Below are 21,897 nucleotides of genomic sequence, written 5' to 3' on the forward strand. Positions count from 1 at the left end.
AAAACCTTATTCCTGTTCTGTTCTTAGCAACAACAACATTCAAATATCTGCCCTTGCTCCATATACGGCACAGGGTTATAAACATTGTGGCACCGCCAATGACTTAGCCTACTCTTGACCAGAATACGGCGAAAAAGATATATATTCAAAGCTCAAACACATGACAATGATCTGTTATTTTAAATGCAAAGCCTGCCGTGTGTCTCCATGAAGGCTGCAGCCATTGTTACAGTATGAAATTATGAATGTGTCATTTATCCTTCACTGCAGTCACCTGTTATGCCCTCTCTGTTGTTTCTCTGTTCCCAACTATACAACTTATTAATTTGTCTATCAAATAAGAGATTTAACAAGAGGACAATTGCCGGATATCATCATCACAACATCATAATATTCTATATTAGTAATATGTTTATTCATTAGAATGTCTTATTTTAACTCTGAAATTACATCCCTGGTCACAAGATCTAAATGTGTTATTAACAAAGCAGTCTCGAGGATTGCGAGAGAGTACACAAGTTACAACACCACAATAGAGGAATAAATAATGATTGTTGTAGCAATATTGTCCTCAAGAGGGCGGTGTGATACCCAGCTGGTTGTGATAACTGAAGTGAGAATCTTCCAAAACCCAGGGATCATCATCATTCCATCTGAGATTATAAGGACACAAGCCCTTTATTTATGATAAATGTCTACGTAACATTGTGGGTTTCTACAATGATATTATGATGTAATATTGCTGAATGGATTATGGAAAGAACAAACTCATTCATACCTGTCTTTTTTAGACTTTCTTTTCATTCATTGGGTTGATACCTGTTGACCATACATGATTGCTGTCGATTCACCTGAGTTGCAAAATCTCAAAGAAATCTTTGAGATTTTTTGAGGTTGTCTTTCACAATGTACTGTGCTGACCAGAAGTCCGGGCATTGACGTGAGTGAAGCACATTAGCAGCAGGACGCGAGGCTCTGATCAATGGGAGTGGTCCTAAAGTACGTCTGTGCCCGCACGCCTGGCCAGACCAGAACGTTTCTGAAAGTTTACATGACTGACCGCTTCTCACGCGCTCGTGGATTAGCCTATACCCGGCCATTCTCCGTTGATATGTGAGTTGTATCAATGATTTGTTGTCAGCTTTATTTTTTGTCACTGATACAATGTATTCCCTTGTTGTGTTGTTTATTTTAAGTCAATGGTAGTTGACAATTACGTAAAATAACTTGTTAACAAGTATTACAAAGTTGTCAACTGTGAGCTATTGTCAGGAAAAACGTATATTAGCCTGTAGCTGTATATGCAACCAAATATTAACGATGAGTTTCACTTATTCATCCTATTTATATCAGTCAAATTAAAAAGTAACGGTTTTTATTTTGTTTCACTTTAATAGCCTGTCTTCAGCTTGCCTGAAATATTCAACTACTTTCTAATGTCCATTGTCTATAATTATAGTGATTTGTTTATTTAAAAAAATGTATGTACCACTATGGGTCTGATGTTCAACACAATGTCAGCGTTATTAGGCATCAATAATTCGGGTCTGTCTGGTTAAGGAAGTATCCAAAGTTACAATTGTTTTGCTTTGGTTGCATATAAACAGTTTAAAGTATTTTCCCCTCGCAGTATATGAATAGCAAGAGAGCAGTCTCTCCCGTTTATCAGATCTCAGCATTGTAATATTATTTAAAGAAAGCGACGCCGTACCATTTCCTGACAGACTGGGCCAGCAGTTACTGACAACTGGATTACCCATAGAGCTCTGCGCCCTAATGTGAATAAAACTGGGCTTTGCAAGAACAGATAGTCCCATTGGAAGTATAAACTTAATACGTTTGTAACCTATCATTACAATGTTTTTACATGATTAACAATCAAGAAGTTCCATGCTTGATATTGTAGAAGCTTATTCTAGCATGCATTGTTAACACAATAGATTCCCTGTGTTTTACTTCAAATGGCAACACATAATAGTGGAGAAACAATACTTTTTGTTGTGTGAAACGGTAAAAGTAAAAGTTATGTCAACTCATTTTGTGCTACATCCTTATAAATAGAGCAGTCTCTCCCCTCAGGATTCTCTGTATCCACATGCTGATTTATTATATAGTTATTCCATACCCTTAAAATGATAAACCACCCACTGCTTGTTGCACGTGCTGTAGTTGGTCATATTTGTCAAGAATTGAATGATTATCATATTTTGAATCTTGATTAGGTATCATAGCAACAGTTGTAATCAAGCACTTTACTAGAAAATGGGGGGTAGCTGAGTAGAGAGCAGCACAGTAGAGAGCATTACATTTATTAGAAATGGCCTTGTTAATCATCACTTTTAAAGATGTTAATCAGCGTGCTGCATCTCATCCTTCCCGTTTAGGAACAGGCCCTCAGGAGAGAAAATTAAATCCTATAATAAGCTCACATAGCATAGCACTGTCCTAGATAAAAAACAGAAAAATAGATAAAAGATAAAGTGATGCAGTTAATCTTGGCAACACCATCTCACCATTTCATTTTCAATGGCAAAGGTTCCTTGAGGGGATTTGTAAAGCTTGCCAGCATTGACTGTAGAGAATGAGTATCACATTGATTAATTAGTATTTTTTAATTATGGCAAAGAAAAAGTATGTGCATTGAAATTATATTAATTCTACTGTGATGTGGTAATATACATGTTCAACATCAGTTATATTCGACTGTGATGTGATGATATAAATGTTCAACATCTGTTATATCAGAGGTATACACTATTTCTTATTGGTTGTAACGTGTCACTATTATTTGAATCACCTCATCTATGGTAGAATCTCAATTGCATACTCCTCGCATCCTCTCTCCTCTTTCTCAAAACCCATTGGAGAAGAAGGTCAGAGGGGAGGGACCTCTGGCTTTTTCATCCAATGCGTTTTGAGAAGGAGGCGGGAGGAGAGTGGAGAAAGGACGCGAGGAGTATGCAATTGAGATTCTCCCTATGAATTTGCTTGGCAGTCGGCTATCTCCTACTGACGCCCTGCCTCTTTTCTCTTAGCTAACCTTTGACCTATCAAGGCTGGATTTGTGTGGTCACCCCTCTGGAGCGGAACCACTGTCACCACAGTCACAGCCGTGCTGCCATTGGACACCGCTCTCACTGCTCAAGCACCTAGACACCGGCCAGTGCTTCTTTGAGACTCCCGCAGATATCTGACTTTGAGATGGAGAGCAGCAACATGTCGCTTTTACCTCTACTTCTACTGTGCCTTGCCATTGCCACTTCAGGTAAGACCAATGTTTGGTTGAACCTCCAACTTCCATCTCTTTTAAATGGTTGTGTTAGTGAAAAGGTGCTTGGTTGACAGCTAGTGTGCTAGACTTGACTTGGAGACTGATATTGAATTGAAGCCTAGAGGGTCTTTCCTTCAGAGTAAGCAATGGAAAAAAAAAAAAGCCATTAATCTTCAATTTGACCTGTCAAGACTTTGTTATTCTAAACTCTTTTTGAAAAACCAACCCAGAGCTTTATTTTCTCTCTGTAAACCATTAGGATTTCCAGTTGATTGGATGAGTCTGTATAATAGGATATCGTTTAGGTACAGAGATTTTGTTTAATTTTGGGCCTGACTGAGAATAATTCCTAAAGCCTCATTTATTTTAAACTTGTAAAGGATAAGGACGAAATGATACATGTGTGCATCCGTTTATTATTGTGCTGGTATATGCTATAGGCAGGGTATACTTTTTTTGCATTGCATGTATATTTTTAGGTATGATAAATGTCTGTAGTTGCTAATTGGCAGCTAGCTGGAGTGTCATGTAGGGAATGGAAAAGTATCTGCAATGTTCAGTAATGCTCTGACAGGTCTTGTGTTATGCTTAGGCTGCTAACAGTTGTGGTGGATCCTTTGGGTGATGCTTATTGTCAGTTGGTTATGTAGTCAGATGAAGCAGATGTGGTGCAGGCCATTCCAGAAGACCCTCAGGTTCATACATTTATATCCTCCCTGTGCTCAAGTGGTACTTTGTACTTAGTATGCACATTTGATGTATTTGGCTCTCGAAGAAAAAAGAAAGCAGCCAAAAACATAACCAAGACATTAAAAAAATAAACTTTATTCATGCCAAAACATTTATTGGAGTATTTTATGAGCCCCTCAAGACTTAAACATGGGAATACTATGTAGTAATGCTGCTGAACACAGCATTTTGTTGACTCCAATGACTTGTGAGAGGCTGAGGTTGTGACTGTACTCTCTGTTGACAGTGTAGCCCTCTGCAGTGGATCCTGGTTGGGGATCTGTGTCCTGTCTGGGTCTCACTGGTTTAAATCCCTATGGGCCTCCATTTGCGCTCCAGTCCAGACGGTAGTTGGGCTCCAGACTTCTGTTCTGTAGTTCCATGGGGGCTGTCAGCTTTACAGTCTCTCTCTGGGGGTGTCCCAACGGGGGGCTGTGTCGACTGTAGGCGTCATTGCAGGCCAGTCATTTCCAACGGGGGGCTGTGTTGACTTCTGCCTTCTTCTTTGCAGTAGCTCCATAGGAGACTCTTAATTATTCTTCGCCTAAAGCGGCAATGTATTGATTATTGTCCCCTTCTGCTGTAGTTCTCCATAGGAGCCTGCCACAGTTCCTCCTTCCTTCTTCCAGGGGGGCTGTAGTGACTATATCGGCTCCCAGCTGCAATTAGTTCGCTGTGGGAGCCTGACGTGACGTTTGTCGACTTTAGGCTTCTCACTGCACTTCCTCCTAGCCGGGTCCCTCTCCACAGACTGAAGGAAAAGTACAAAAGCGATTAGTCAACCGCCTGAAAGGGAGGGGAGCCTGAAGGGGACCTTGGGGGAAGCAGACATATGGAGGGAGATGGAAGGGAGGGAGGGCGAGTAGCAGAACAGCAGGCAGGGGAGCCACTGGGACCACATCCTCAGGAAGCCATGCTGGAGGCTGAAGGGTGGGGAGGGGTGCAGATGATGGTGGTGGTGGTGGTGGTGGGAGGGGGTTATGTAACTCTCCAAGAGCATATCAGTGGCACAGTGGGGGGCGAATCGGGAAAGGGGTGTAGTGAAAGAGAGGGGGATGAAAGGAGAGGGAAGGAGAGAGAGAGATAGAGGATGCATTGAGGTATGAGGCAGAGAGATGGAGAGACTGAGATAAGAGATGATGCAAAGGAGAGGGAGATACAGAAAGAGGGAGGGGACTAAAGAGAGTGAGAGAGATAGAGAAATACAATATGGCAAGATGCAGAGAGAGAGAAAAAACAGGGAGAGATGGATAGAGATGACAGACAGCTCCTTAGTAGGGCCTTATAGAGGGAAATTACGAACTGAAAGAAAGCCCCGGCTGCCTTGGTTAAAAATGGCGCTGGGAGTCTAAATAGCTCACTTCCCCACACTGCAGCAGAGCCAGCCCTGTAGACTGTAGCCAGACTGGGTGGCAGGACCAGGGAGACGTAGTGACGCGACTCCAGACCGATTTCTATCTCACTGTTGCAATTAGCAATTCAATTCTGACTGCCTTTCTTTTCTTCTCTTTGACTCTAGCAGCGCTGAGTGGGACTAGTTACAGTATTTTGCTCTTCTCTACTCTACTCTCTCGCTCTCTCTCTCTCTCTCTCTCCCCGTCATCCCTGGAAGGAAGAGAAAGCGTTTGATGGGTTATGATAATGTTTGCAGCTGGATAACTTTTCCTGTTTGTAGATTTTGAAGTAATCTCTGGAGTAAATCATGGCAGCAGTGTCATGTAAAACTATTAGAGAGCCAAAGGATTCTTTCCAGCTTGCAAGTTATGTTGTTCTTGAAGTAAGTTGTTAACAAGGCACTCCCCTCATGCGACAAGACATACAACATTTCAAAGCACTGTAAAACACATCTAACTCACTCTAATATAGGCTATGCATAACCCAATGTTGATGTAGGCACACTTTCATCTAGGAAACCATTTAACTTAAACCTATTTAATATTTAATATCTAGGAAACATATTTTGCGGCTAATATTTACAGTAGTTTGTTTCTCATCTGCAAGGAGATGCTTCAAATCACGTCAAATGTATTCATCACATACACCGTTTACAGCAGGTACAAAAAGGTGCAGCAAATGCTTATGTGCTAGCTCCCTCAACAATGCAGTACAATAATCAATAATCAATAAAAACAATGAAAAGAGTCGAGTAAATAATAACAAGTAGTAGAAGTAATAGAAGAGGTAATGGACTGTATTTACACTGTATTTACAAATATAAAATGGGTACTGGAATCAATAGTATATCATAGAACAGTAGCCCTGTGTGTGTGTGTGTGCATGTGTATGTGTATGTGTATGTGTATGTGTGTGTGTGTGTGTGTGTGTGTGTGTGTGTGTGTGTGTGTGTGTGTGTGTGTGTGTAAGGGTTGGATGTGTGGTTAGTCAGTGCAAATCATTTATATGGTGCATATCACTAACATATTGCTGTAAATTTACAGCAAAACATTTACAGTTAGCTACTGTAATTCTATATTACAGTATGGTACTGTAAAGAGCAATGCATTATGAGGGCTCAATGGCATTCCGCTACACTGCTGTGAAATTACAGCGATTACTGTAATTTTACAATAAAATGTTACATAAAAGTACTGTGTTATCAGTTTGGCTGTGTATTTACAGCAGCATATTGTGAATTATGGTGCATTGTGGAAAAATGTTGTGCTCAGGGAAGGAGTCTCTGGCTCATTAACATATTTTGAGGCGTGCCTTCTAAGAGGCTCTATTACTTTTTTTCTGTTTTGCATTGTAATCACAGACAGTTTGGAAGCCTTTGTTTAGGCCTCTAGAAGAGCAAGTGATATAAAACACCAAATATTAGTAAAAATGCTGTAATATACAAATACCTAACAGCAAACCTGCTTGCATCAATCCCATGTAATTACTGTAGCATTTACATTCTTACAGTCTAGTAGGCTAATTTTACAGTATTGTACTGTATCGTTACTCTGATATTACAGTAACGTACAGGAAACTGGTGGCAAGTTACTGTGAATAGTACAGTAACAAACTCAGCATTATAGTAGCATTAAAAGGTATCTTGTTACAATGACAAAATATCTTGAAAACCAATGTAGCGTTAACTACAACAACATTCTCCTTAACGGTTACAGAAATGGTTTAATTGCTATGACTGTGATATGTGTTTTTTTTAAATCAACCTTAGTTTAATGCAATGACTGTACGTTGCTCTGGACAAGAGCGTCTGCTAAATGACCAAAATGTTCATGTAAAATGAACTTGCAAAGCACACTGCTGGGTATTATTCTAATTAGATCTGTGTGCAGTGTTCATTTTAAATGTACATTTTGGTCATTTAGCAGACTCTCTTGTCCAGAGCGACTTAAAATGAGTGCATTAAAGTAAGGTAGACAAACAAGAACGTACCACAGTCATAGCAAGTCAAAAGTTTATGTTACCGTTACCCAGAATATTGGTGTAGTTAAGCAGGCTACTTGCAAGTTTATTTTTGTATTAGAAAATAAAAAATACATGTATTCTAATTAAACTGTTACAAAATACATAAATTGCACTCCAGGCTAGTAAAATATAAATTACAAAATAGGTATTGAAGCTATTGAAATATCTATATCAAGTACATGTAACAGAAATACTGCCCATCGTTGGCACTAGCTGGCACTGTGAATCTGCAACACTTTTCTAACCATTGTGCTTCCAGTAATGCACTGTAAATTTTAGAAATACAGAATGTTGCTGTAGTCAGGTGTTACAGCAATATGCTGCCAATTTGTGTTTCAGTAAATGCAAGTAAATCTACAGTAATTTACTGGCTTCTGTGCTGACAGTATTCTACTGTACATTTACAGTAACCTACTGGCTACTGTGCTCCTGGGTCCCCCAGGTCAGGCTGGTCGAGTGGCTGTGGTGTGAGCCTTGAATGGCTCATTAGTAGCGGACGCTGATATAAACTCTTCATCAAAATGGCGATCTCCTTGTGCCGATGCCAGCAGCGGGCGTCTGCACACTATGGACAGATAAGGCATGGCATTGTGCAGCTCTTATCTCTGGCCAGTCTACCCTTGCTCAGCCAAATGTCTGCTCAATCAGAAGTGTTGAAGGGGGACTTGTACCTGTCCCTTAAAAAAAAAAACTCAGGCAAAGTGCTTGTTTGACTGTAAGTTTTTTGTATTTTCCCCAAATCCCAGAGAGAATAGTACTGGGTTGGTTGTTTGGTACCTATTCTGCATTTCCCACTATGCAAATTCATAAAGTATTTAGTATGCTCTGTTGGTGTGCTGCTTTGATCAAAGCAGTATGCATAAAGAGTTGTCAGCTAAACATTTAAAAGACAGGAAATTATTATTGAACAGTCAATGCTTTGAAGCTGTGATGGGTGTCATAGGTTTTAATTGAAGCTTGTTGCAATGCGTCTCATGGACTGGGTGTATAAAGTGGAACCTTTCTGATGATTCAGGCATCATACTGCTTTCTCTGGATTCATGACAAACTTGGTGTGTTCGGGGGCTTGTGAGTGTGTGGGTGCCTGTTGTTGTGTTTGTGTAGGGGCCACTTTTAGAGTTATAGAGTGTACCTCTGAATATGATCGTATGCTTTTGATTAGTTCTCCAGTCGGGCGGCCCCCGAAGTGACTCTTATCAACTCCATGCAAAAGGTTTTATTGTCTCCTTCTCTGTGTTGCTCTCCAAATCCCCCATTCTGTCACACCTCTGTGAAGCAGTAGGTGCTGTTGACTTTACATTCTGTAGGTTGCATATCTGATTGGAGGTTAATTCAACGGTAATGTGATTGGACAATAACTTAGATGTTATTAAATAGACTTAGATGAATTGTCTCTTGCTCTTTCTTCCTGACCTGCCGTGGTGAGATACACTCTCTGTGTTGCATGGTGCACTGAAACTTCTTTGTTACTTGAACATGAAAAATGGTTCGGTACTAGAATTGTTGTTATTTTAGGTACTTCTGTTAAATGTGTCTCACGTCATAAAGTCTGTTTATCAGCGCAGCCGATGTCCCCTTATAGCGTGAGCACACCGTTCATGCCTCTTGCCTGCTCCACTTACTCATTGCTAGAGCACTGGGAGTCTGGGCTGCAAACATGTTAGCTCCCCACCAGAGGAGGCTGGTGGGAGGAGCTATAGGAGGACGGGCTCATTGTAATGGCTTGAATGGAATAAATGGAACTGCATCAAACACATTAAACATATGGAAACCACTTATTTGACTCCGTTCCATAGATTCCATTCCAGTCATTACAATGAGCCATCCTTCTATAGCTCATCCCACCAGCCTCCACTGCTCCCCACTCATGCTGCACAGAAGTTTACACACTTGAATAATGCAACATGGCATGTAGAAATGTTAAAACGTAGTTACTGTTCACAAAACAATGTCAATACAGGCTAGAGCAAGAAGATACCGGTAGCTTCCAATTTTGTAGTCTAACTTTCCTTGCTAGCTTACATCAATTCACTACAAATCAAATCAAATATTATTTGTCACATGCGCCGAATACAACAGGTGTAGTGGCAGTGAATTGAAGTTGAACATCGCCAAATGCATCAGTTTAATTAGGCCTAGATGTGCAATAAAAAGTATTGTGCCTATAGTTTAGGGATCAGGGATCTCCAACCATGTTACTGGAGAGCTACCTTCCTGTAGGTTTTCACTCCAACCCTAGTTGTAACTAACCTGATCTCACTGAATCAATTTAAATGTTATGGGGACACCTATACACCACTATCAGTGTAGCTTATTATCATCTAGACATGATGTTGAAATATCTTCATACCTAGAATAAAAACCTCCAGGCTTCCGTCATAAGAGTTCATTTAATGTGAAAAAATTAAGATTTACTGGGTGCAATTTGGAAAAACGAATCCTGTGTGAATCGTGCTCTAGAATAACGCACATGCTTGGATAATAATCAAATTAAGCTTTATTTATACTTCACATTTCAGTCATGGAATGCAAAGCAATGTCCTTCACAGGGAAAATAATTTAATAATGAAACTAAAAGCTGAAATATTTACTACACAACAAACACAAGATAAAAAACTAAAGAATGACAAAATGGAATGACGGAATGACTAAACGGAATGACTTAAAAGGAAAAGCAAAGCTAAAAATATGTGTTCTAAGATCTCTTTTAAATATGTCCACGGTTTCAGTCGCCCTCAGGTTCTCTGACAGGCTATTCCAGAGGCTGAGGGTATAATATCTAAAGGCTGCCTCTCCATGCCTCTTGGTCCTCGGCTTTGGGATAGTTAAAAGGCCAGTGTCAGAGGACCTAAGGGACCTACTGGGTACATCATTTAAAAGCATTTCTGACATGTATTGGGGTGCACAATCGTGGATTGCTTTAAAAATCAATAGAATAATCTTAAAAGAATTACATAACCAACGTCTCTAGTGATACCCATCAGAATAGGGCTATAACATGGCAAAGAGTAAAGTGCGCTGCATCATCCCATCACAGAAATATCACTGAAATATTCTAGTTCCTACACATCACCTTCCACATTCAAACCAAATAGGCCTTTTATAGGCTAAGTTGATGAGCAAATGGGCAGCATCATGCTCATGTCAGTCTTCTAGAATGCAAATGTTGTCTTCCTAGTAGGACTTTGCAATAATTACATGTTGTGTACGTGTGTGCGTATCCGTTTCAGTGTGTTTTGGGAGTCGAGCAACAATCCTGGAGTCGTGCACCACAAGTGGGCATGTGCCTCGTCATGAATGATGTCATTACTATGTTTAAAGAGACAGCACACAATTTTATGAAAGAAGAGATTGCTACTTCTATGCAAATGTTATTGATCACTATAATAAAATAAGTCCCAAATGAGTCCCAGATTGTTTGTCATCTGTAGCCACATGAAATCATCGAAAATAAGCTCAATAACTCAATGTATGCGCACACTCATATTGAATATGAATTCACCTGTATTGTGGATAGGCCTAGGCTACATCTTGATTTACCCAGTTTATCAACAGAGATTTACCATTCAAATCTAGAGATTGCTAAAAATAATGTCAAATTAATTGTATGATTGTATAATTGATTCATGTATGCATACATGGCTGTCTCTGAAGAATGTTGACATCAAATTTATAATGTAATGATATTGAACTCAAAAGATGCCCAATGTCTGAACAGAGCAATAGCTGAGCTTATATGTCTGGCTCAAGTGCCATGCTGTGATTTTGGCTAATACACCTTTTTTCCCCCTGTGGTATCATTTTGGTATCATTTTGGTATTGAGTATCTTGATACTGAACCTGGTATCAGTATCGAAGTCAAAATGATTGTGACAAAACTACTCTCTTTCTCTCTCCCCCATGGTTTCTTTGTCTCTCTCTCTCGCTCTCTGATCATGCTTAGATACTTAATGTTTTGTTAATGTTAGTATTGTCTTGTAACTTAACCTTTATGCCTTGTATGTGAATAATTCATTAATAATGTTTTTTCCCCTAGTTTTGATGTCTTCACTAATTTTCAAAAATGTAGAAAATAGTAAAAATAAAGAAAACTTTTGACCCGTAGTGTATTAGAATAATAGTGAAGACATCAAAACTATGAAATAACATATATGGAATCATGTAGTAACCCCCAAAAATGTTAAACAAAACTAAATATATTTTATATTTGAGATTCTTCAAAGTCGCCACCCTTTGCCTTGATGACAGTTTTGCACTCTCTCAACCAGCTTTTTTATGTTATTTTATTTATTTCACCTTTATTTAACCAGGTAGGCCAGTTGAGAACAAGTTCTCATTTACAACTGCGAACTTGCCAAGATAAAGCAAAGCAGTTCGATAAACACAACAACAAAGAGTTACACATAAACAAATGTACAGTCAATAACACAATATAAAAACCTATGTACAGTGTGTGCAAATGTAGAAGAGTAGGGAGGTAGGCAATAAATAGGCTACAGAGGTGAAATAATTACAATTTAGCATTAACACTGGAGTGATAGATGTGCTGTAAGGACCGACGCCGGACAGGAGAAGCAGGTACGGGGAGTCAAACATTTAATAGGGAACAGACATAGAACACGACAGGAACAGCGTCAGCACACGGGTAAACAAGGACATATGACAAACATCAATCCCGAAGCAGGGAACAGAGCTAGGGAACAGACAGATATAGGGAAGGCAATAACACAAGTAATAGAGTTCAACTGTAATAGAGTCTAATAGAGTCTAATAATAGAGTCTAATGAGCGCAGATACGCATTACGGGGAAAGGCAGGTGTGCGTACTGATGGTGGCTTGATTGCGTAATTCTGGAGAGCCTGGCGCCCTCGTGCGCAAGGGGGAGGAAGAGCGGGAACAGGCGTGACAGTACCCTCCCTTCTAGGAGCGCCACGTGGTGTCCCACCTGGGCGAGCAGGCCGATGCATGGGCGCTGGGCAAGCAGGCTGGGAGAGGGGGAGGAAAAGCGGAAGCAGGCGTGACATGTGCAGATGATGATGTGCAAGTAGAGATACTGGGGTGCAAAAGAGCAAGAAGATAAATAACAATATGGGGATGAGGTAGTTGAGTGTGCGATTTACAGATTGGCTGTATACAGGTACAGTGATCGGTAAGCTGCTCTGACAGCTGATGCTTAAAGTTAGAGAGGGAGATAAAAGTCTCCAGTTTCAGTGATTTTTGCAATTCGTTCCAGTCATTGGCAGCAGAGAACTGGAAGGAAAGGCGGTCAAAGAGGAGTTTGCTTTGGGAGTGAACAGTGAAATATACCTGCTGGAGCGCGTGCTACGGGTGGGTGCTGCTATGGTGACCAGTGAGCTGCGATAAGGCGGGGCTTTACCTAGCAAAGACTTATAGATGACATGGAGCCAGTGGGTTTGGCGACAAATATGTAGCGAGGGCCAGCCAATGAGAGCATACAAGTTGCAGTGCTGGGTAGTATATGGGGTTTTGGTGACAAAACGGATGGCACTGTGATAGACTATATCCAGTTTGCTGAGTAGAGTGTTGGAGGCTAGTTTGTAAATGACATCGCTGACGTCAAGGATCGGTAGGATAAGTCAGTTTTACAAGGGTATATTTGGCAGCATGAGTGAAGGAAGCTTTGTTGTGAAATAGGATGCCGATTCTAGATATCTTTTTTTATTGGAGATGCATAATGTGAGTCTGGAAGGAGAGTTTACAGTCTAACCAGACACCTTGGTATTTGTAGTTGTCCACATATTCTAAGTCAGAACCGTTCAGAGTAGTGATGCTAGTCTGGTGGGCGGGTGCGGGCAGCAATTGGTTGAAGAGCATGCATTTAGTTTTACAAGCATTTAAAAGCAGTTGGAGGCCACGGAAGAAGTGTTGTATGGCATTGACATTCGTTTGGAGGTTTGTTAACACAGTGTCCAAAGAAGGGCCAGAAGTATACGGAATGGTGTCATCTGCGTAGAGGTGGATCAGAGAATCACTAGCAGTAAGAGCGACATCATTGATGTATACAGAGAAAAGAGTCGGCCCGAGAATTGAACCCTGTGGCACCCCCATAAAGACTTCCAGAGGTCCGGACAACAGGCCCTCCGATTTGACACACTGAACTCTATCTTAGAAGTAGTTGGTGAACCAGGCGAGGCAGTCATTTGAGAAACCAAGGCTATTGAGTCTGCCGATAAGAATGCGGTGATTGACAGAGTCGAAAGCCTTCTTGGTCACGCGCTTTCCTCATTATATCGTCTTGCGTTCCATTACTTATAGAGACTGAAAAGGTCAATGAAGACGGCTTCACAGTACTGTCTTTTATCGATGGCGGTTGTGATATCGTTTAGGACCTTGAGCGTGGCTGAGGTGCACCTGTGACCAGCTCGGAAAACAGATTGCATAGCGGAGAAGGTACGGTGGGATTCGAAAAGGTCGGTGATCTGTTTATTAACTTGGCTTTCGAAGATTTTAGAAAGGCAGGGCAGGATGGATATAGGTCTAGAGTGTCACCCCCTTTGAAGAGGGGGATGACCGCTGCAGCTTTCCAATCTTTAGGGATCTCAGACGATACGAAAGAGAGGTTGAACAGGCTAGTAATAGGGGTTGCAACAATTTTGGCGGATCATTTTAGAAAGAGAGGGTCCAGATTGTCTTGCCCAGCTGATTTGTAGGGATCCAGATTTTGCAGCTCTTTCAGAACATCAGCTGTCTGGATTTGGGGAGCTTGGGCAAGTTGTTGCAGAGCTGTTGGACGGGGCAGGAGTAGCCAGGTGGAAAGCATGGCCAGCCGTAGAAAAATGCTTATTGAAATGATCGATTATCGTAGATTTATTGGTGATGACAGTGTTTCCTAGACTTAGTGCAGTGGGACGCTGGGAGGAGGTGCTCTTATTCTCCATGGACTTTACAGTGTCACAAAACTTTTTGTAATTAGTGCTACAGGATGCAAATTTCAGTTTGAAAAAGCCATCCTGAGCTTTCCTAACTGACTGTGTATATTGGTTCCTGACTTCTCTGAAAAGTTGCATATCGCGGGGGATATTCTATGCTAATGCAGAATGCCACAGGATGTTTTTGTGTGCTTGTCAAGGGCAGTCAGGTCTGGAGTGAACCAAGGGCTATATCTGTTCTTAGTTCTACATTTTTTGAATGGGGCATGCTTATTTAAGATGGAGAGGAAAGCACTTTTAAAGTGCAACCAGGCATCCTCTACTGACGGGATGAGGTCAATATCCTTCCAGGATACCCGGGCCAGGTCGATTAGAAAGGCCTGCTCGCTGAAGTGTTTTTAGGAGCGTTTGACAGTGATGAGGGGTGGTTGTTTGACTGCGGACCCATTACGGACGCAGGCAATGAGGCAGTGATTGCTGAGATCCTGGTTGAAGACGGCAGAGGTGTATTTAGAGGGCAAGTTGGTCAGGATGATATCTAAGAGGGTGCCCATGGTTATGGATTTAGGGTTGTACCTGGTAGGTTCCTTGATAATTTGTGTGAGATTGAGGGCATCAGGGTTGGTGGAGTGTGCTAAAGCAGCGAATAAGAAGAGGCTTCTGATGTTAACATGCATGAAACCAAGGCTTTTACGGTTACAGAAGTCAACAAATGAGAGCGCCTTAGGGAATGGGAGTGGTGCTGGGGGCTGCAGGGCCTGGGTTAACCTCTACATCACCAGAGGAACAGAGGAGGAGTAGGATAAGGGTACGGCTAAAGGCTATAAGAACAGGTCGTCTAGTGCGTTCAGAACAGAGAGTAAAAGGCGCACATTTCTGGGCGTGGAAGAATAGATTCAAGGCATAATGTACAGACAACGGGTATGGTAGGATGTACTGTGGAAGTAAACCTAGGCATTGAGTGACGATGAGAGATGTTTTGTCTCTAGAGGCACCAATTAAGCCAGGTGAGGTCACCGCATGTGTGGGGGGTGGGACAAATGATCTATCTAAGGCATATTTGGCACGGCTGGGGGCTCTATATTGAAATAAGACAATAATCACTAACCAAAACAGCAATAGACAAGGCATATTGACATTAGGGAGAGGCATGTGTAGCCAAGTGATCATAGGTTCCAATGAGTAGCAATAGGTGAGTCAGGGAGCCGATTCAGTAGTCGCTACTGCGCTAGGCGAGCTGGAGACATGGCGATTCAGACAGCAAGCGGGCCGGGCTAGCAGACGGGCCTACGGCGACGTTGCAACGGAAAAGCCTGTTGAAACCACCTCGGACGATTACGTCGGCAGACCAGTCGTGATGAATTGCCGGGGCTCTGTGTCGGCAGTAAAGGGTCCAGGCCAATTGGCAAAAGAGGTATTGTAGCTCAAGAATTAGCTGGTGGACCTCTTCGGCAAGCCTGGGAGATGGGCCTAGCTCGAGGCTAGCTCAAGGCTAACTGGTGCTTGCTTCCGGACAGAGACGTTAGCCAGGAGTAGCCACTCGTATTGCAGCTAGCTGGCTGCGATGATCTGTTGTAAAGGTTCAGAGCTTGCAGTAGGAATCCGGAGATGTGGCAGAGAAAAAGCAGTCCGATATGCTCTGGGTTGATTTCGTGCTGTGCAGACTGGCAGGTATTGACCGAGCTGAGGCTGGCTGTTGTCCGAGTTAACGGTGAAGACCGATAGCAGTGGCTAACTGACTACTAGCTAGTTAGCTGGCTAGCTTCTGATGGAGGTTCTGGTTCTAAAGTATAAAAATAGCAGATCCGTACCACATTGGGTGAGGCGGGTTGCAGGAGAGTATATTCAGTGCGTGAGATTAAAGTGAGATTAAAATATATATACGAAATATATATGGAAAAAACGAGGAAACGATATGTAAAATGATATTTACACGGGACAGGACACGGGACAGGACGGAACAACAACAGGGACCGAGAGACTGAAAAACAGCTTTTATCTCAAGGCCATCAGACTGTTAAACAGCCACCACTAACATTTAGTGGCCGCTGCCAACATACTGACTCAACTCCAGCCACTTTAATAATGGGAATTGATGGAAATTATGTAAAAATGTATCACTAGCCACTTTAAACAATGCCACTTAATATAATGTTTACATACCCTACATTACTCATCTCATATGTATATACTGTACTGTATATCATCCACTGCATCTTGCCATCTTTATGTAATACATGTATCACTAGCCACTTTAAACTATGCCACTTTATGTTTACATACCCTACATTACTCATCTCATATGTATAGACTGTACACTATAACATCTACTGCATCTTGCCTATGCTGTTCTGTACCATCACTCATTCATATATCTTTATGTACATATTCTTTATCCCTTTACACTTGTGTGTATAAGGTAGTAGTTGTGGAATTGTTAGGTTAGATTACTTGTTGGTTATTACTGCATTGTCGGAACTAGAAGCACAAGCATTTCGCTACACTCGCATTAACATCTGCTAACCATGTGTATGTGACAAATAAAATTTGATTTGATTTGAACAAGACAAAACACACATCCAACTGCTACACCATCTTTGAATCAGAATGCATTTCAATTAACAGGTGTGCCTTGTTCATTTGTTGAATTTCTTTCCTTCTTAATGTGTTTGAGCCAGTCAGTTAATAGTACAAATTAAGAAAAACCCTGGAATGAGTAGGTGTGACCAAACTTTAGACTGGCACTGTACATACATGATAAATATTACCCCACCACACTCCCATTATGAATTAATTGAAAAACAGAAAGTAATCCAGGGATAGGCCTATTTAGGGGACTTTTAGCGGTTCTGGACTGGTTCCGACCAACATTTTTGTGTACAGAACGCTTTGTGAATGGCGCAACATCAATTACACAGGTATAGAGACAAAGTGGAGGAGCAATTCAGCAGGTCTGACGAAGGCATATGTGGCAGGGGCTCCTAACGATCACAGATTACAAAAAGAAAGCCAACCACCCCAGAGCATAATGACCATGAGCTGCCGAGAAGAGCCCCCGATGACAATGTGGGCTACACACTCACAGTCTCCACTGAGGACATATGTAAGTCATTCAAATGTGTTAACCCTCGCAAGGCTGCCGGCCCAGATGGCATTTCTAGCCATCCCTCAGAGCACGTGCAGACCAGCTGGCTGTTGTGTTCTTTGACATTTTCATCTCTCCCTAGCTCAGGCCTCTATACCCTCCTGCTTCAAGATGTCCACTATCATCGCCGTGCCCAAGAAAGGGAAAGTAACTGAACTGAATGACTACCGACCAGTAGCACTCACTTCCTTCCGTCATCATGAAGTGTTTGGAGATGCTAGTCAAAGACTATATTACCTCCTCCCTCTCCGACACACTCAACCCTCTCCTTTCCCCAACCGCCCTGACAGATCCACAGACGATGCAATCGCCATTGCACTGCACACTGCCCTTACCCTCCAGGAACAAAAGGAATGCATATATGAGGATGCTGTTCATTGACTATTGCGCGGCCTTCAGTACCATAGTGCCCTCCCTATAATCTCATTACAAAGCTCACAGCCCTGGGTCAGAACTCCTCCCTATGCAACTGGGTCCTGGACTTCCTAACGGGCCGCCCCCAGGTGGTGAAGGTAGGCAACATTACCTCCTCGACACTGATCCTCAACACGGCGGCCTCACAAGAGTGCGTCCTCAGTCCCTCCTGTATTCTCTGTATACCCACGACTGCATGGCCTCACACAGTTCCAACTCCATCATCAATTTTGTTGACGACACAACAGTAGTAGGCCTGATCACCAGTAACGACGAGACGGCCTACAGGGAGGAGCTAGGCACTCTGACGGCATGGTTCCGGGTAAACAACCTCTCCCTCAGCGTTAACAAAACAAAGGAGCTGATTGTGGACTTCAGGAGGAACCAGGCTGGATACGCCCCCAACCTCGTCAATGGGGTCGCTGTGGAGATGGTAAATAACTTCAAACTCCTTGGCGTACACATCTCAGAGAAGCTGAAATGGTCTAACCACACAGACACCATAGTGGAGAAGGTACGACAGCAACTCTTCAACCTCAGGATGCTGAAAAATTTGCCCTGTCTCCGAGGGCTCTCACAGTGTTCTACAGGAGCACCATTGACAGCATACTGTCGGGCTGCATCCCAGCTTGCTATGGCAACTCCACCGCCACGGGCCGCAAGGCTCTTCAGAGCCTTTCGGTGTACACTGCCTGCCCTACAGGACACCTGCAACACCAGATGTCGCAGAAAGGCCAAGAAGATCATCAGTGACCCCAGCCACCCAAGCCTGTTCTCCCTGCTTCAATCACTCAGACGCGGGCAGTACAGGAGCATCATGGTAAAAACTGAGAGACAGGCTGCTGAATATCCACCACTAGTCAGCTACCGGCTCCCCTTCCCCCCTGGTACTCCCCCCATGGACATTCCCCCCACACATCCTCAACTCTCACTTACCTTACCTGCTACTTCCCCTTTGGACATTCTTTCTCCTGCTGCCCCCCCCCTTCTACTCCCTCTATTGGTATTCCCTTTAATCTAAATCTGAATTACTGTGCACCCTGGAAAAACTCTGGTTGTCCTGCTTCACATGCCGCTCTCCGCTATGATGCAGGGTGAGTTTCTTATGCTTAGACGTTGCTGACACCTGACAGATCTTACAATGCCTGGATACGTGTTTTAAGTATCAGCTAACCATATCATATGTAATAGCAATTTGTCAGTCAATGACACAGTCTATGACATGTAACACATCCATTGGTTGTCGCCTCGCCTTAGCTGTGAAACACACCTGCAGGATTGTGAAATCTGACACCTCCTTTGCATTTTCTGGCCTATCCAGACAAAGGATTGATTTCTCAACATGAAAAAGACACATTTAAACACAGAGGGACGACGTTGTAAGATGTAATGAGTCAGCAGGTTTTTAATGGTGTCTCTGTGTCGCTCAGAGGATGCTGGGCAGAACATTTAGCTAATAAAAAAATTGGTGCCAATTTTGTACTGTCACTAAGTATGATCATATTTATTTTACAGTTATAAGAAAGGTGAAATCTTATCATAAGTATTTATAATTAGATTGTTGCTATATTTAGAGAGCATTTCAATCATTTCAAGCCTTATTCCCCCACTTTTGTTGAATAGGAAAAAAATCATCTATGATTTTTCATATTTCTGTCAGTATAGTCATTAGTTATTAACAATACTAGGTATTGTTAATGGCCCTCTCATGATAAATAATTACTTTTGGGTATGTCTATTTAGGCGGAAATCTACATCGGCATTACATTTAACAGGTTAATAGTCTGTACTTCCCTTTCTAAAGGAATATAGTCTAGATGGTTGACAACTCTCCGCACTCAGACAATGTCATTACTCTTAGAGGAAGATAAATAATTGTATTATTGACTGTATGTTTGTTTATCCCATGTGTAACTCTGTGTTGTTGTTTGTGTCGCACTGCTTTGCTTTATCTTGGCCATGTCGCAGTTGTAAATGAGAACTTGTTCTCACCTAGCCTACCTGGTTAAATAAAGGTGAAATGAAAATATAAAAAAAAAAAATAATAATAAAGCTCAACACTGCAAATCTGCAAAATCTCTTCATCTTTGGTTCATCTTTGGTTCCGACTCCACTTCTTCAACTTCTCAAACGTGTCAAAAGTATCAAAATCTTAATTGTTATGCTATCCCCGATGTGACCAACCAGAAGTGGGCTCGTTAATATTTTCTGGGAAATCAGTGGAGAAAAACGGGTTAATGTCTGTTGGTCTATGAGAAACATATGCTGCGCAAAGCGATATCAATCTTGAATGATTGGAAGCACCCAGTATGCAATGCGTCGCTGCTGCTTCCATCTGCTCGGCGGAACAGTGTAAGCACAGCAACCGCTAAATTAGTCTTTCCCTCCAAAAGCCACGTTTGCTAATTAACGCCTGGAAGATTAATAGGCTATCGCTATACTGCAAATTCAAAATGTCTCGTCGTTTTGCAATGTAATTAATTTCTTCACACTGGGACAAACCTGAGGACTGAGAGCTAATAAAGTGTTTATGGAACACCTTGTCAATTTGACAGAAGAGGCAACTGAACCAACAAAACAAAAACATCTCCCTCTCTGATGCTGCCTCGAATATTACAGATAGATGTTTCTGTATGTGTGTGAAAGGGAGAAACAGAGAGAGATATGGAGAAAGTGGGAGAGCATATATCAACAAGGAACGGCAATGTATTTAACATTCACCATATCGAAAGTTTCTTGCATCACCGTTCTAGGAAAGAACTGCTAGTGTAGTGAATGACAACAGCACACACAGTTTGTCTACATCAAAGCGTCATATTGCTTTAGGAACAGCAGCACACAGACAGGCCATGAAGACTAATTGGGAGACAACTCTCAAGCCTCTAAGAGATAGGCGTGTGTTGTGTGTGTGAGTGAGCCATAGGCTCTCCATGCGTCATTGGATTTGTTGTTGCGTCTACTGTACTTCCGACAAAAGGAGACATCTGACAAACGGCTCCCAGAGGTATAAACAGAGGTACTCTATATGAAGAAAAGCTGTCTCCAGACCAGCTTTCACATCCCCAATGTCAGTGCCACATAACATCCCCAAATAACCGCGCACACGAAAACACCACACACAAAATACCCCTCCACCTTACTACCACATACAGTTGAAGTCGGAAGTTTACATACACCTTAGCCAAATACATTTAAACTCAGTTTTTCACAATTCCTGACATTTAATCCTAGTAAAGATTCTCTGTCCTAGTAAAAATTCCCTGTCGGAAAAATAGTAGAAAGAATGATTTATTTCAGCTTTTATTTCTTTCATCACATTTCCAGTGGGTCAGAAGTTTACATACACTCAATTAGTATTTGGTAGCAATGCCTTTAAATTGTTTAACTTGGGTCAAACGTTTTGGGTAGCCTTCCACAAGCTTCCCACAGTAAGTTGGGTGAATTTTGCCCATTCCTCCTGACAGAGCTGGTGTAACTGAGTCAGGTTTGTTGACCTCCTTGCTCGCACACGCTTTTTCAGTTCTGCCCACAAATATTTTATTGGATTGAGGTCCGGGCTTTGTGATGGCCACTCCAATACCTTGACTTTGTTGTCCTTAAGCAATTTTGGCACTACTTTGGAAGTATGCTTGGGGTCATTGTCCATTTGGAAGACCCATTTTCGACCAAGCTTTAACTTCCTGACTGATGTCTTGAGATGTTGCTTCAATATATCCTCATAATTTTCCTTCCTCAATAAGAAATCTATTTTGTGAAGTGCACCAGTCCCTTCTGCAGCAAAGCACCCCCACAACATGATGCTGCCACTCCAGTGCTTCATGGTTGGGATGGTGTTCTTCGGCTTGCAAGCCTCCCCCTTTTTCCTCCAAACATAACAATGGTCATTATGGCCAAACAGTTCTATTTTTGTTTCATCAGACCAGAGGATATTTCTCCAAAAAAGTACGATCTTTGTCCTCATGTGCAGTTGCAAACTGTAGTCTGGCTTTTTTTATGGCGGTTTTGGAGCAGTGGCTTCTTCCTTGCTGAGC

The 21,897-nt window shown here is 42.0% G+C and overlaps 1 protein-coding gene across 1 annotated transcript in view; it reads left to right on the plus strand.

Moving 5' to 3' along the window:
- The first annotated feature begins 983 nt into the window (after positions 1 to 983).
- LOC139543993 (endoglin-like) overlaps positions 984 to 21,897 on the plus strand; it is a 57,711-nt gene continuing 36,797 nt past the window's right edge. Inside the window, exons 1-2 of the mRNA XM_071350627.1 lie at positions 984 to 1,113; positions 3,036 to 3,265. Of these exons, the coding sequence (XP_071206728.1) occupies positions 3,202 to 3,265 (64 nt within the window). The 5' untranslated portion in view covers positions 984 to 1,113; positions 3,036 to 3,201. The remainder of the gene's footprint in view (positions 1,114 to 3,035; positions 3,266 to 21,897) is intronic.

The sequence above is a fragment of the Salvelinus alpinus genome, chromosome 18, assembly GCF_045679555.1.
Source record: "Salvelinus alpinus chromosome 18, SLU_Salpinus.1, whole genome shotgun sequence".
NCBI lineage: Eukaryota > Metazoa > Chordata > Actinopteri > Salmoniformes > Salmonidae > Salvelinus > Salvelinus alpinus.